Source organism: Falco cherrug, chromosome 11 (genome assembly GCF_023634085.1).
Source record: "Falco cherrug isolate bFalChe1 chromosome 11, bFalChe1.pri, whole genome shotgun sequence".
In the NCBI taxonomy this organism is placed as follows: domain Eukaryota; kingdom Metazoa; phylum Chordata; class Aves; order Falconiformes; family Falconidae; genus Falco; species Falco cherrug.
In genome coordinates, this window is record NC_073707.1 from 28,361,003 (window position 1) to 28,376,312 (window position 15,310).

The 15,310-nt window shown below is 44.6% G+C and overlaps 2 protein-coding genes across 9 annotated transcripts in view; one reads left to right on the plus strand and one right to left on the minus strand.

Moving 5' to 3' along the window:
- Positions 1-10,510, minus strand: part of PRKCI (protein kinase C iota) — a 29,868-nt gene extending 19,358 nt beyond the window's left edge. Inside the window, exons 1-3 of one of the 3 annotated variants that reach the window (XM_055724045.1) lie at positions 9,857-10,510; positions 7,847-7,886; positions 2,051-2,172 (exon numbers count right to left, since the gene is read on the minus strand). In XM_055724045.1, the coding sequence (XP_055580020.1) occupies positions 2,051-2,172; positions 7,847-7,878 (154 nt within the window). In that variant the 5' untranslated portion in view covers positions 7,879-7,886; positions 9,857-10,510. Of the gene's footprint in view, positions 1-2,050; positions 2,173-7,846; positions 7,887-9,856 lie in introns of those variants that run through there. The other 2 variants (XM_055724044.1, XM_055724046.1) reach the window with 2 other exon arrangements.
- A 699-nt stretch (positions 10,511-11,209) lies between these two features.
- Positions 11,210-15,310, plus strand: part of PHC3 (polyhomeotic homolog 3) — a 40,817-nt gene continuing 36,716 nt past the window's right edge. For 2 of the 6 annotated variants that reach the window (XM_055724038.1, XM_055724041.1), the window contains exon 1: positions 11,216-13,529. The gene's annotated coding sequence lies outside the window, so the exon portion shown is untranslated. Of the gene's footprint in view, positions 13,530-15,310 lie in introns of all 6 variants that reach the window. The other 4 variants (XR_008734524.1, XM_055724042.1, XM_055724040.1 and 1 more) reach the window with 4 other exon arrangements.

Genomic DNA, 15,310 nt, shown 5'->3' on the forward strand with positions numbered 1-15,310 from the left:
CTGCATCTTGCAAAGGCTAAAAAGACATTTAGTATATGACCTTAGTGGCTAGGTAAATCCAGTTTAGTCACACATCGGATCAAGCAGTTTAGTCAGTGAAGAGTTGGCCTAGGCACCATATCTTTCTTGTCTTATACTACGAGAAGAACAGGTAGTAGTATAACAAGTACCAGTCCACAGTACACACATTTCCTCATGCTGCTGTTGAAGCGTGAACTTCAGCTTTCATGAAGAGGATGCAATACAAGAATTTTCCAAGAAAGCAAATTATGAGCTTCCAGAAAGCATACCAAGTGAAAACACTAAACAGTGGTGGAGAGAAAGGAAGAGAGGAGGCAGGGTTCTGGGCAAGGAGCCATGCATTGTAGATGAAAGAATTACTCATAATAAAAAGACAGGGTTGGTGTTTGTTTGGTTTTTTTTTTAAATACACTCCTCATCACCAGATTTTTTCTCCACTGATGTTAAACTGGAAATCAGTGATTAAAGCAAACACAGATTCCTTGTGAAAATTGAATCTTACGTGAATAAATGACAGTAATTTAGCTGAACTGAAGCATTCCTTTCTTTAAAAACCTATCTCTAATTAAAGAGCAGAAATTGAGATGGAACAAACTGTTGCTTCAAGTAAATTACTGAATCTGCACAAATTTTCTACAAATGTTTTATTAAAACAAGGTATATACTTCTTACTATGACTGGCATTACAGAAACTTCCTCTTCGGCGAGAAATCTGTATCTTCCTCAAGATAAAACAAAACAGCCAGCTTACTACTAAGTAAGTGTTCAGCTCAAATGGCACCACTGCACAGATCAGTCATAAATATTGTTCATTTCACTTTACTGCATCCGCCTGGTACAAACAACTTTGGAATGATGAACAGAATTAAGAGAAAAGAAAAAAAGAAAGAAAACCTGCTCTGATTTCCAAGACTGCAGAATCTCAATACACCTGCCCATACAGCCTTTCCAAAAATCACCTTTGGTCTGTGTTTAGGTTTAAGCTCTGCATAAACTGGCAGTTGCCCAATTTTGGATGGGAAAGCTGTGAGAAGGGGAGGAAACAGTTCTATAAGCACCATTTGTGCCGATCACTGCATACAAATACTAATCACTGCCAACAAATCACTGCACATTATGGCCTTTTATGTACTGCATCAAGTACTTAGCATGCTAAAATAACACAACAGCTACTTCCCAGCTCAGATGTCTCTTTGGTGTAGCTCAAAACCTATGTGTAGAATACACCAATTTCACAAAGGAAATGGGAACTACAAATAACCTTTTCAAATCATTGTAACATATACATACAGCTCAACTGGACTACCTCTGTTTAGGAAAAGGGAGAACAGACTGAACTTTTTTTTTTTTTTTCTTTCATCCAAGGTATACTTTAACATGGATAATGTAAGTGCTAGAGATGACAAGAGTTCTCAGCCAAAGTTGTTACTGCACTGATGAAAAGTTACAATACATAATTCAGACAAGTATTTTCTCTTAATATTAAGAAAAAGTTTTATTAGTAGTGATGTGTTAATAGACTTTAGGTTGCTAAAGTAACAGCTGATATAAACACCCAAAATACATTTTTGGTTACACATACAAGTATGTATTAAATTGTACCGATTTTTAGCTAAATACTGTAATTCATATAATTTAAGGTTAGTTTAACTCTTTCAAAGATTTAAGACTTAAAGGGAACCATGGTTGTCCCCAGCAGTATAAGGGAATACTTTCTAGCCCTTTCTAAGAAAACCTAACATTGAATTCACATTTTGACAGTCACTGAGGGTTTATTTGGTTAAAAAGAAAACAGAAAAAAGAAGAAAAAAAAAAAAGCGCTCTCCACACTAAGCAGCTTGAAACAACAAGTTTCCAGTAAAGTATACTTACAAAGGCATTGCATAACCATCAATTTTGGAGGCAGATTTACTATTTCTGAAAGTATACCTATGAAGTATGTTTTATCTTATGAAGGCAAAGGGAAAGGAAAAGATGAAAGGGAGAGAAATGCTAGAAAGTTGAGCAACATTGATCAGCATTGATTTACCTTCTTCATCAATCCACTTCATGGTAAAAAGCTGTTCATTGTCGAAGGAGCACATGTCTCGAACTTCATTGCACAGTCCCTCAAATGAGATGGAAGGTTCAAAATATGTTATCATGATGTCCCTGAGCAAGAGAAAAATAAATCTGAGAAACTGTACCATAATATGTAGTACTTGATCATCAGCTCTAACACATTCCATATACCACTAATATAAAACATCCCTGCTGCAGCCCCCTAAAAAAAATTAAAGTCAAATAAAACACGTAAGTTCCTTTCCTATAGCAAAGTCAGGCTCCAAGTGATTTTTATTGCCAACTACTTGACATTTAATCTTTCAGCTATCTGCTTAAGGAAAACTAAGATTTAAATGCCCAAATAACTATGAAGTGAGTCGCAGCAGATAGTAACCACACACAGAAATGAGATATATTATACCAGTGGAAACCAAAAGATGAAATGCCTTTGCTACTTTAATAGCTATTTTGTTATTAGGCATCAAAATATTGTAAGAACGTACACATTTTCTCCAACTAAATTTTGATTGTGTAGATACGAAAAATTACTGAAGATGATTAAAGAGGTTTCCTAGTGGAAGGGATCCTAGTTGGGGGGAATGTTCCAAATAGTGAAAGTGGAGGTGGAGAGGGGGGAGTAAGAAAGAGAGAGGTGAGAGACCCCCATGAGGCTTCATTGCCACGAGGAGGAAAGGGGACAGAGAGGTATATACTTAGAATTAAAATTTACTACTTTAGTTTTATGCAGAATGGGTATTTCTGCTATAATTAAAAGTTAGTTAACCTGGTGTTTTAAATATGTTAACATGAAATGCTGACCAATTGTCTTGGTATTTGCTGGGCCTTAAAGGGGAATGGGTGACTCAGGGTTGCAGGCCTCTAAACAAAGGATTTCAGAGATACAGTTCAGAGGAAGGGGGAAGGCTGTTTACAACACTATTCTACAAACACCTCATGGTAAGCCCAACGTTTGTGCTATGAGACTAATCTTCCCATAAAGCCTTCAGCTCGTTGGGATTTGTTTCAGTTCCTGCCAGCCACCAGCAGTACTTGGTGGATGGAAAAAAATAATAGGAGCAACAGACAAAGTTTATATTTGGTCAAAATTCACATCAACATACCTACTACACTGAAGCATACATATACAGCAAGTTAAACATATTTAAAACATCTTGTGCATGGGCAGAGTGGTATCAAGGTGACTTAACGTAAAATACTGTAGTCACTGTCCCTGTACTGAACCACTTGCAGAAGCAGAAGAGAACACACACTATAAACATGCTTGCCTGAGGCTTCTTTAAGTTCAGCAGCATGAATAAAATACACTAGCAATTTCTAAGCACACTAGAAGAACAGCTAGCCTACTTCTGGATTTATGAGCATGATCACAGTTCCTGTAGTTAGGGGAAAGACTCCAGTAAACAGTTAGGATAGTGAAATGTTACCTCTTCCATAACGTGAATAAAGCAGTCAAAAAGCTGCTACATTATTTGGTTGAGGAATTGCTCCTCTTCTTTCCACGAGACAAAATGCAAAACAAGGCTGTATTTGGACCCCAGTATTTAGACACAGTACTGTACTTTGGGGCAAATGGGGCTTCTTTTGAAACCCCTGATTGCACCCATCCCACGAGGCAAACTGTGTTCTCTCTGATACAAAGGTCTCCCTTTGCATCCTCTCTCAAAACCCACAAACTTCAAACCCAATGCCAATGTTTGTCTCTGCGAAAGGAGGCAGATTTAACAGCACACTACTGTTACAGACACACAGGCATCAACCGAAGAGAAACCCACGAGGTATTAGAAGGCAAAGTCTCAACCTGTATTTCCTGTTTTTCAGGGAAGGAAATAAGGCACTGCTTACTTAGCGACTTCACTGATTTTGTGCTAAAGTTTACCATCACTTCATTAATTCACATTTTAGCGCAGATATATTTGGAATATTTTCTTAAACAAAATTAAGTTCTGAAGGGCACTGAGAAGTCAGAGATAAGTATTTCAACTACTGCAGTTTATTTTGTGATTGAACTAGTCAGTAATGGGAGAGTTTATGTTAAAAGAAGTGGCGAATACATGACTATTATTGTCAGACATGTGAGAAAGAGTAAGGTGACAGACCATAATCTCAAGAGACTACAATCACTGATGCTCTGTCAAAAACTAAAGATTAAAAAACCCAATAATTAGCAAAATCTGTTCAGCAGGTTTTTTAATTTGATGGTTCAAGTCCACTTAAAATGGGTTTGTCTGTACTACAGTGAACAGAAAAAGTCACAATGTTAAGATGTACTGAACACGAACAGTCCAGGAATCCCTCCATATGTATCAAGTAAAAGCTGGTACCAACCGGAAAAAAACCCTGCCACCCTCTTCCTACTTGTTGCTACCTTTAAGCAGCAAAATAGTTGCTCTTCAAATAAAAGGAAAGTTTAATTATTTTATAATTTACGTTCTCTGAATAACTACTCTAATACCTCTAACGGGACTGTAGCCGACAGTTACTAAAGATATTCAGAATACCTTACTGTCTCTGTTGTAACACACACTAATCAGTCTTTCAGAGAACCCCAGCTAACAGCAGCATAAATATATATATATATGTGTGTGTATGCAAGTATGAACAAGGTTCCACAAGCAACATTTAGCACTTTTCCTCCAGAAGTAAAGCCAGCTTTACATGACACAGAAATGAAAGATTACAGGTCTTCCTAGAAGCTTTATTTTGCCATTTTAACTATAGTGATGACACTGGCGTTTTCTCCTGGGACAGGTCTCACTTTCAGAGCAGTTCTATTACCACACCTTTGCATTATATTTTTCTATATGCATTATATATATATTAGATATGCATTTTCCACATTTCCTGCACCTAATACAGCACTGATGATGTCTTCGTTAGGAAAAAGCTGTATTCATTCAAACTAAGACAAAGCTAAATTCTACTGAGAAGAAACGCGGCATTCTAAACAAAAATTAGCAGGCCAAGTTAATGTGGACCATAGCCTGCTGACCTGCATGAAAATACACAAAATGCTTTCATTCACTAAGACGTGGGGAAGAATTTCTCAACGACAGCCCTTTCCTTCTGATGAAGATAAGCTTATGCACTGCTTTTCTAAGTGTCTTTGTTACAAAGCTATTCTAAGACATAATATCCTTATTTGTCTCCTTATGACACATACAAGGAATTAGAAGAAAATCTGATTCAAGCACACCCTTTTCACCACCACATTTGGATGTGTCAACTGACTTCTGCTATGGAAGCATCAGGTTTTTTAGAATTTGTTTTAGCACTATTATAATAGCTCTTAATCAGGGATCTGCGAGTAGGAAACATGCAAATAAACAAGACAGTACTTGTCCTGAATTACTTTCACTTGAAATGTTGTCATGTATATCTTCCATAAATATTACTAAAGGATCATTTTATTCAGACTAATAAAAGGCCTGCATGAATCAATACCTTGCAAATGTAAGGATCAGTAAAAGATAAACCATAGGAAGACTGAGAACATGCAAATGGTGAATCTAAACACAAACACTGGAGAACAGATTTTAAATATCTCTGGAAGATCACTAACCTCATCACCATCTTCCCCATCTTTCCTGTGATCAAACAGCTTTTCTCATGCTTTGTCTTTTACAGATCATCCAACAGTCATAACATCCTCTAACAAAAACACCCACAAGCAAACAACCTTCCCCCCCCATGCCAACAGTGAAATGCAATTCCATATCAGTATCTCATTTTTTACTTCTGAGCTTAAACTTCTGTGAGGGAATAATCCACTGTAAGAACAGAAACTACTGCCTCAGATTTTTCCACCTGCAGCATAATACAGCTATCACGTACTATGTATGTGGACATACACAGATACACAATCACATACTGTCTACATATCACACACCTAGGTCATTCATTAAGGCTTTTGATAACAGCTAATTATAGCTCACTGGAATTAATCCACATGACTCTTGGTGAATTATGCTGTTTCAGTGTCATTTCAGTACCACAAGGTGCAGGAACTGCCATTCAAAACATTTTAAAGCATCTCCTTCCCCCGTAGAAGTCTGAGATCTCAACCTGCCTGCTCCTGCAATCTCTTTTTCCGGAAAAAATACATCACCAGAAAATGAAATAAATGTTGAAAGAGCAAGAAGAAACATGTGAAAACATGTTTGTAGGCTTAGACCAAAGCTTTCTTAAGCTGAACGCTCTCCTATATGGAACTCGATCCTCAACAGACAACATAAGACATTGAGCTGAAGAGCTGATCAGTAACTGCTCAAGACAAAAGAATAATATAAAGAAAGGATGCAAGAACTCAAAAATTCTTATGAAAGTTGTTAGTTTTTTGGAAATATTGATGGACATACATTTTGATTTTACAATTAAAATTGAACTTTTTTCTCCCCCACACCTTCCCCACTCACATTAATGTATTAAAATTAAGACAAGAAGCAAGTTTAACATGTATCACAAGAGGACTGTCAGGAGTATTCTTCGTTTGAACCAAACCAAACTGAAGGTGAGCAAAGCATTGGTAACCTACGCCTTTACCTGTAAGTCTAACACACATTACAGCCCACATGGTCCAAACAGTGCAAAATCAATGTCAGACACAGACAGAACGCAAGCCAGCGGTTCTAACTATGACAGAAAAATGGTTCTTCAAGTGTGCTGTTTGTTTGGTTTTGTTTCTTTTTTTAAATCAGCAACAATAATTCCACAGGATTCCTAGAGCACAAGAACCTGTTCTCTATTGCTACAATGCAGTCCTCCTCACAGGTACCAATGCTGTAATAGCTTCTTGTACTGAACTGACAAAAAGCACCTAGAACAAAAGAGATAAAAGGTAAACTGAGTAATATCAAAGCTAAAATGGTTGTAATTACAGATGCTATTCGGTGCCATGCATTTGAAGCTGCTACACTTTGTTACTGTATCAACAAAAAAGTATGTAAACATTTGGTGTAAAAGAGTAAATTCCCTAAGAACTCACTCAGGAACCTCTGTTATACACACTGCAGAGATTACAGTAGGTCTTTACAATAGGTAAGACTATTTTCAGCATTTTAAACAACCAGCCCTATGAGACAGATAAGCGTGGCTTACCTGAGAGAAGGAAATACCTGGATAAACTCAACTTAATGCCCTAATTCCCAAGTCTCCGGGAATTCCCTATCCCCTTATTCTCATGATCTCTGTTCAGTTTAGGAAAATCTTCCTTCCTGGTTTTACGTATTTCATGAATTTAAGATAAAGAATTACCACTGCACAGCTGAGTGAAACAAAAACCCTTCAAAGATCTCTTCGCTAAAGTCTTTGTCTTGGCTGAGAAAAGCAATTAGGCTCTTGGCCAGACTAAGTGCTGTTTTGGGGATTCAGGTTCCTATCTGCTCTGAGTTGGGAAGTGTGGAGTCTCGAGCCCCAGGGAAGTATCCAGACTATCAGATTCCCAACCGTTTCAAGAACAATCTGTGCTTCTGAGTTGCTGGGTTTTTTTCTTTAATGAGAAGTTCTAAAAGATGAAAAGACCTTCCTAGCAAGGCTTTCACAGTAACTTCTACAACCCACTTAAATGCTTCTATTAAAATTAAATTAAGAGATTAACATTTCCTGATTAATACTATTTCCCATTAAATCCTCTATCCAGCTCTAATTTTGAGACAGTTTATTTGACAAAAGGAGAAAAAGCTGCCTTTTGCATCAGCATTTAGATCCTCAGTCTCCAAGTTGTTTCAGTGTAAGTTCAGGTAAAGTGTTCAGCTTTGATACCCACTTCTTGATAGCGCTAGTCTGAGAAGCAGGCATGAGACCTCCTGTTGTAAGAAAGCAGAGAGAATAATTTGTTTAGATCTCTAAACAAATCATGACCAAGGCATTCAGCTTGTTAGGTTTGTTGGTATTCACAATGGTTAACCAACACCCTATATGACTCCGTATCATTACTAAAAGTAAACTGATGTTTGCATTAACAGATAAACAGTCTATACATTAGACCCAAATGAAACATTCCAGTGCTTTCTAAATTATTACCCAATTTCAATATTCAAAGTGTCATAAGCCAGCATTCCCCTCCAATATAGCAGTTTTCTTCCTCACTCCCACAACCCTGAGCTGCTTTCTCTCTCTTCTTTGCACCACAGCCTCCCTATACTAAAGCAAGAATTCATGTGATCCAATGTGGAAATGATCAAGATTAAAACTGAACCAGCAGAAGACAAACCGTTTTAACCCAGAAAAGTTCTCACTTTAGTTCACTGCCTGATCAAAGGAACACTAGCTGATAGCCAGGGGCATATCCATGACATTAAGAAATGATGGATTAAGGGGACGTAAAACAAAGAGCTTGGAATTTCACATACTATTACTTTGGCAGTTTTTCACACATCCTTTAAAGCCACAGATTGTGCCAGCCTCTACAGTACTTCCATAGACTTTTGTCAAGAAAAGTCCCAAAGCCAGAAATCAAACACAGTAGCAAACACCAAGTGCTCAGCATGGTTCCTATATCTCTCCTTAAAAATATAAAGCTAGAGATAACAGATAGTAAATACTGCAAATATATTTTTTCCTACTTAATACAGACAACTAGAAGGAAGCTGTTGAGAGTATCATGTGTTCACTCTTAATCCAAAAATGCAACCTACATTTTTTTCTGCTTACATCACCTCCTCTCAGACTTAATGGCCCAATGAACCACTATCAACCCTTGCACTCAAACCTTAAAGTTAGGTCCTCTGTTACTATTTAATAGGGGATTGTGAACCCAAAGCAGAATGCTGCTTCTGCCTTCTATGCTATTATTGGAGAGCCATTGAATTAGACCTGCAAAATTCAGATGTTGCTGTGCAGATCTCTAGCACATTTTTTTTCCAGAAGTGTAATTGACAGTAGTCTTAGTTACCATTGACAGACTCCCTCAGAAGTCACTCAGTCCCTGAGAAACACCCTAAAACCTGATGAAATAGATTTTCATCCAAACACTGTCTTCCTTTAGACCCAAGCACCATTTAACACAGAGAGACCAACACCAAAGCTAGATTCTGAACATATCTGTTTTTGGGTTTTTTTTGAAGTATGAATTTTGGCATGTGTCCCGCAATAAAGCGCTACAAAGGAACACGCAGTTATTCCTGGCAGCAGGTAAGGCAGCGGTGCGGCGGGTGCGCGCAGGGCAGGGCAGGGCAGGGAGGGCCCCCCGGGTACAGCCCCGCTCCCCCCCGGGCCCAGCCCCGCTCCCCCGTCAGGCCGCGGCGGGACGCAGGATCCGGACCCCCGGCCCCCAACACCTGAGGAGCGGCTCCTCCGAACACAGGTCCCATCATCGCACCCCGGTTCAGAGCGGCACCCGAGAGCCATTTTCACGCGGCTCTTCAGTCGGGGCGGGGGTCCCTCTTTTCCCTCTCCGCCACAAACAAGCGGATATCCAGGGCTTGAGGTGGTAATGTCTCGGCACACGCACCGAAAAGCCGGTGTATGAGGCACCGCCGTACAGAGCCACCGCTGACGGAAACCCGCGCTGACAAGAGCTCCGGCCACCGGCGGAGAGCCGGGGATGTTCCAGGGCCACCGCGCCACGGCACCGGAGGGGAGCCCGCCCCGAGCGCCCCAACACACTATCGCGGCCCCGCCAACCCGGGGGCACAGCCCCCCCAGAGCCCGGGCCCAGCACCCCCAGCTCCCGAGGTGCCGGGCCAGGCCCGGCCGCGCCGCTCCGCCCCGGGCGCTGGCGAAAGCCTCTCCTCAGACCGGCCGCCGCCCCCCCGGGCCCCACCTCCGTACTCACCCCTTGTAGTAGGCCTTCACCCGGACCTGGTGGGCGCTGTCCCCGCCGAAGCTGCCCCCTCCGCCGCCCGGAGCCGACATGGTGCTGTTGCCGCTGCTGTCCCGCTGCGTCGGCATCCCCCTCTCCGCGGCGGGCGGCACCGCCCGGGGCGGCGGGCGAGCGGCCCAGGGGAGGGCAGGGGGAGTGGGAGGCGGCGGCGGCGGCTGCGCGACCCCCGCCGCTCCCCGCCGCGCCGCGGCCCCGCCTCCTCCTCACAGCGCCAGCCCGAGGCGGGTGGGACCACGGCGGGTGGGGGGACCAGCGGAGAACGGGCAGGGGGAGAGCGCGGAGCCGCGCGGGACGGCGGCAGAGGAGAGCACGGGCCCTGCCACAGCAGGGAGCAGCTGCCCGGTGCACGGCCGGCCGGCAGCTCTGCCGCCCGGGGAAGGCGGGCGCCACGCCTCTCGTGTGCCTCCCCCCTCCGCGTGCTACGTGGGCTCTTCCCCGCGGGGCTCCGGCGTACACCTGCGGAGCGGAGTGCTCCACGCCGAAGCGGAAGGGGGGAGCCGGCGGCGCGGAGGCAGCAGGGGGCTCCGCAGGGAAGCTGCCGCAGCGGGTGGCTCCTGAAGCCGCCCGACAGCCCCTCTTCGCCGGCCCCCGCGTCCCGAGCGGCGGCGCGCCCCGCTGCCTCCCCGCCGCTTGGTATGGCCCACCGCGAGGCATGCTGGGACTGCGGGGCGGCCCCGCGGCCCTGGCGCCGGCTAGGCGGGAGGCCGGCGGCGGGCAGCGCCCCGCGTACCGGGCGGCTGCGGGCTGGGCTGGGCCGGGCCGGGCGCGCCGAGCCGCCTCTTCTGACTTTCAGGCGTCCGGCCTCATTTGGCAGCGGCTCGTCCTGCAGGGCTTCGCCCCGCCGGAGCTGCGCTTAGGAGAGGGAGCAGAGGAGGAAAATTTGTCGTTTTACTTTGGTACAAACAGGATTGTCCTAATTTTCGGACTTAACAAGCCAGAAACGCCGTCAGTAGTGCTTGGTGGGAAGCAGCTGCTCCGCCTGCAAGCAGCCCGGGTGTAGCCTGCGTGCCAGGCCCTGCAGCTGAGCTGTTTGGCGGAACGAAACCCACCGCTACCACCCCAGCACCAGGAAAAAGTGTCTCGGACACGTCTGTGTTCCTTCGCGATTGGTTTCATACCGTGATTCCTTCATTTATGTCCTCACTACCAACCCGATTTGAGAGGTGCCACAGAAAGTTCAGGATTTTAAGACTGAACCATTGCAGAAGTAGCACGCAGCCCTTCAGCAGCCAGCGCAGAGCTGGCAGGCTGCTGGCACTGCTATGGCAACATGCTTCTCACAGCTGCTGGTCACTGAAACATTTTCTGTAAGAACTCTAAAGAATCCATGCAATGATGAATTGCCCACAAGACAGTATATTTGGTTAAGGTGCAGCTTTAGTTACCATATATGAAACGGCAAAGATACTTTTTAAGACTGTAACATAGCAGTAACATGCTTTTTAACTAGGCAGGGTAAACAGGGATGGTTAACAAAAGTTTTTTTATTCAAACTGTTAATCATAAACCACCTTTATCACTGCAAGCAGTATGCCCTTCCAGTTTCCCTATTTAACAATACATCAGTACTTTCTCTGGTAACACATACTTATATTCCCCAATGCTCCCTAAGCAGATGGATGTTTCTGGCAATCCTAAGAAATAAGGAAGGTTTGGGTTTTTTCTGCTACAGTAAAAACAATTCCTTTTTTCTACTACCCCCCTGCAAACTCCAGTCACTATCACATCTGGCTGCCTGTATTACCGCACCATGGAGGTGAGCTTTTTGTGTTCATGTACAGGCTGCTACATGAGAGCTGCACTTTCCAGTCAACACACCTCACTTTGATAAAACAACTTACTGATTCATTTGCTGTTTACCTTAGGTGTGGTTACAAAATTTTTTTCATGCTACTTGACCTTCCTGCACTATTGTGGTTGGGTTTTTTTCTCAGAAGAAAGTTACTTGCTCCACCCAGCTTCCACACATTCTTACATCCTTTCCGTACAAGAGGAAGTACATGGCTGTATCTGAACTCATATACTGCAAGCAGGACTTCCAATGTTTTCTATCTCCTACTGGATCACCAAGAGTATTTCAGCATCAGTCTTCACTTTCCCTACACCTTCTTTTTTAACCTATGAAAATTCCTATTACCTCCTACTGAATCACCATGTTATCTTTTATAGAAACCTGGCATCCCCATTAGACCTGGTACATTGTCACTGCTTGCCACAGGCAGTCCACCTGTGGTAACTGCTTCAACCCTTGGGTTTAGGGTTGAGTTCAAGCTCATCTATAACACCTTGGATGGTATTGGAGTTTTGCAAGACACCTGCTGAGACTTTTTCTTTGCAAAGTACTTATCTATGCCAACTAACTGCTAGGTATCTTGCAATTTTTCTTCCCCTTTCATGTCCACGTATCAGCTGGTCAAATTGCATTATGAAGAAACCACCAACCTAACTGCAGAACGTATTGCTGATCTACATTTTACTATGTTCCCATCGCTTTTATCAAGTTTTTAACCAACTTCATTTTCATTCACACAACTGGTTCTCTTATCAAATACTTAAGTGTGTCACTAACTACCCATAACTATCCATAACTGTCCAATGCAGCAGTTTTCTTCCTAACTCTCAATGGACTGAGCCGCTTGCTTTCTGTATCACTGGGAATACAAGCAACTTCGAAAACACTATATACCTGGAGACTATTTAGTAATGTTACTGAATGCTTAGACACAGAAAACATCTCTTTGATAAGAGGAAGACATCACGGAGAGGGCAAGGTGCCGAGTTGGTCAAGATGACCCATGTAAACTGACTTAGGCCTATGTGGCATAGTGGCTACTTGTCTTTACAGAGGTTGGGCTTTGCTCATCTATGCCAGGTAATATGCAGCAGCTGCTATTTTTATTATTGGAATTAGCATATAGGGATTATTGACGTAATTCAACTCTGACCAGTTATGGTTAATTTAGATGGAGAAGCTGTCTTCCCCACAGCAGAGAAAGGCTCAGAGCCAAGATTTTGTACTGAAAGCTAAGTTAAAAGTTCACCACCATCATCCTGGCTGAAGCTGCTGAGGTCTCTGAGCCACCAACGTGGAAAAGCACTAGAAGCAGCTACGTCCCTGACCTTAAATCTCCCAAAAGCACTCTCAAACTGCATGCTGCATGTCCTTCATTTTCCTGCTGTAGCTAAAACACAAAATCAGTAAAACTTACTTGCCACAGGCCTTAGCAACAGAGCTCAACTCTACCGCTCCCACAGGAAAATTCAAGCAAACATCGCTGCTGCCGTGCTCAGCTCACCATGCAGCAGCACAGGCTATGGCGGGCCCTGAGGGGAGCCCAGGTCCCTCACCCCTGCCAGGCCGCAGCTCCCCACCACCGCCTTCCTGTGCTACCCTGAAGCCAGCCGCTACCTCACTGCTGCCCGAGAGCCGCCCGGGGGCCTCCGCGGGGCCGCCCACAGCGCGCACCCGGCCGCAGCACCTCACGGACGACGCCAGGCTCCGGCGACAACATGGCGGCGGGGCCCGTCACGTGCCCGGCGGCGGCGGCGGCCAGCGCGCCTGCGCGGCACCTCCCCCGGAGGGAGGCGAGAAGATGGCGGAAGCGGAGTGAGCGCCTTGTCCGAGGCGAGTCTCCCGGCGGGATGCGCGGAGGAGGGGGAGCGGCAGCGGCAGGCCCTGGCTGGGTCGTGGCGGGGCGCGTAGGCGGGAGCCGCCACCTGACATCGCCCCGGCGGCGGGCCGGCCCCGGCGGGGAGCGGGTGCCTCGCCTCCCGCCCAACCTTCCCTCCCTCCCCGGCGGTGGCTGGCGCCTGCGGGGCCGCTGGGGGGGCGGCGGCGGCGGCGCTGGGCCGGAGCGTGGCCGCCGGTTGTGGCGGCGGCGGGGCTGGGCTGGGCGAGGGGCCGGTGCGGGGGGCTGAGCGGGCGGGTCAGCCCGGCCTGCGGCGGGGAGCGGCGCCCAGGGGCCCTGCAGCTGCCGGCCGAGCCCCGGGGTCCCTCAGCGCGCCGGCGGCCCCTGCCGGGCCGGGCACCCCGCGCCGCTGCACCGCACGGCGGGGTTGTCTTTCCACTGAGCATAGTTTAAATTGTGTTTATTTAAACACAACCCCCAGGGTCTGGGCAGGGTTGGCCGGCACTTCAACTGGAGTGGCGGGGGAAGAGGGGTTACCTCGGAGCCCTCAGTCACATACAGGGCCCTCAGGGGCTGGGCTTGCAGGAAACTCATTTTTCTTGTGTGGTTTGTACCCTTGGAGAGCTGTAAGGAGAGGTCATGAATGGAAAGAATTAAGAACAAACTATATGTTAAAAAAAATTGCTGATTTTCAAATGCCAGTTATAGTTACAGATTGTCAGCAGTGTTTGTTATTACCATGACACTTACTGGAAGTCAAACTTCTTCAAACATGACATTCGTATCCACCGTGAAGGCAGTTTAACACCATTGGTACAGAATAGCAGGTATTTCTTTACTTCAGGTATTTGCTTTGGCCAAAAAATATGAAGAAAACAAAACTTCTGAGTATTTAAGTTATGAACGGTGTAATTTGAAATCCTGTGGTGTCTCATACTGTTACTGCTTGAATAAATACTTATTTTCAATATAGTTTTGTTGTGCTTTGTGTTTTGGGCTTGCTTAAATGCATCGTGGTTGTTTAAAGTCAGAATTTGGTGCATTTTCTAAAACTTTGCATTACAGACATTATTTTGAGTTAGGTTCTAACAGGCAATACCATTGTAGGATTTTCATCGTACATATAACAAAATTAATTTTATGATAGGAGTTTTGCCTCTTTGATATTGTTGAGTACTCCGTGAACAATTTTAGAAGATTATTTTCAATTGTATCTTGAGATTTTTTTTTTATAGTGGTTCTGCATATACAGCATTGTAAAGTAAATGAAAGCAACGCTGTAAAGGCAGTCTGATTTTAAGTCTGTAATGGTTTTTATGCTTTCTGTCATAAAATATCCATCTGTTAAATTGTAATGGTTTCTTTATTAAAATCACCACTTTTTCTGTATTTCCTCTTCTCCCTTAAACACTCCACTCCTCACTTGAAGAGAGGAGAGGCTTCTGACAAGTGTCATCTGTTGAAACACTTTACTAATCTTTTGCCAAAAGAGGGCACGCAATTTCTGCCTGTTAACACTGTGCTGTGCAGTGCTTGCGTGGTGGTGGGACCAAGGGGTGGCCAGCAAGCATCTCAGGCCGGTCTAAGGGAGGTGTGGCAGGAGGATTGGAGATGCACCTCAGTAGCAGGCCACGCTGAACAAAAGTTTAGGTGCTCTTTTTCCTGTTTTCATTGTACATCCATTGTGAGAACGACTTTGGTGATGACAAAATTATTTTTGAAAATTAGACACTTTCAGCTAAAGGATTAATAGCTCTCATGGGGTGAACTTCTGATG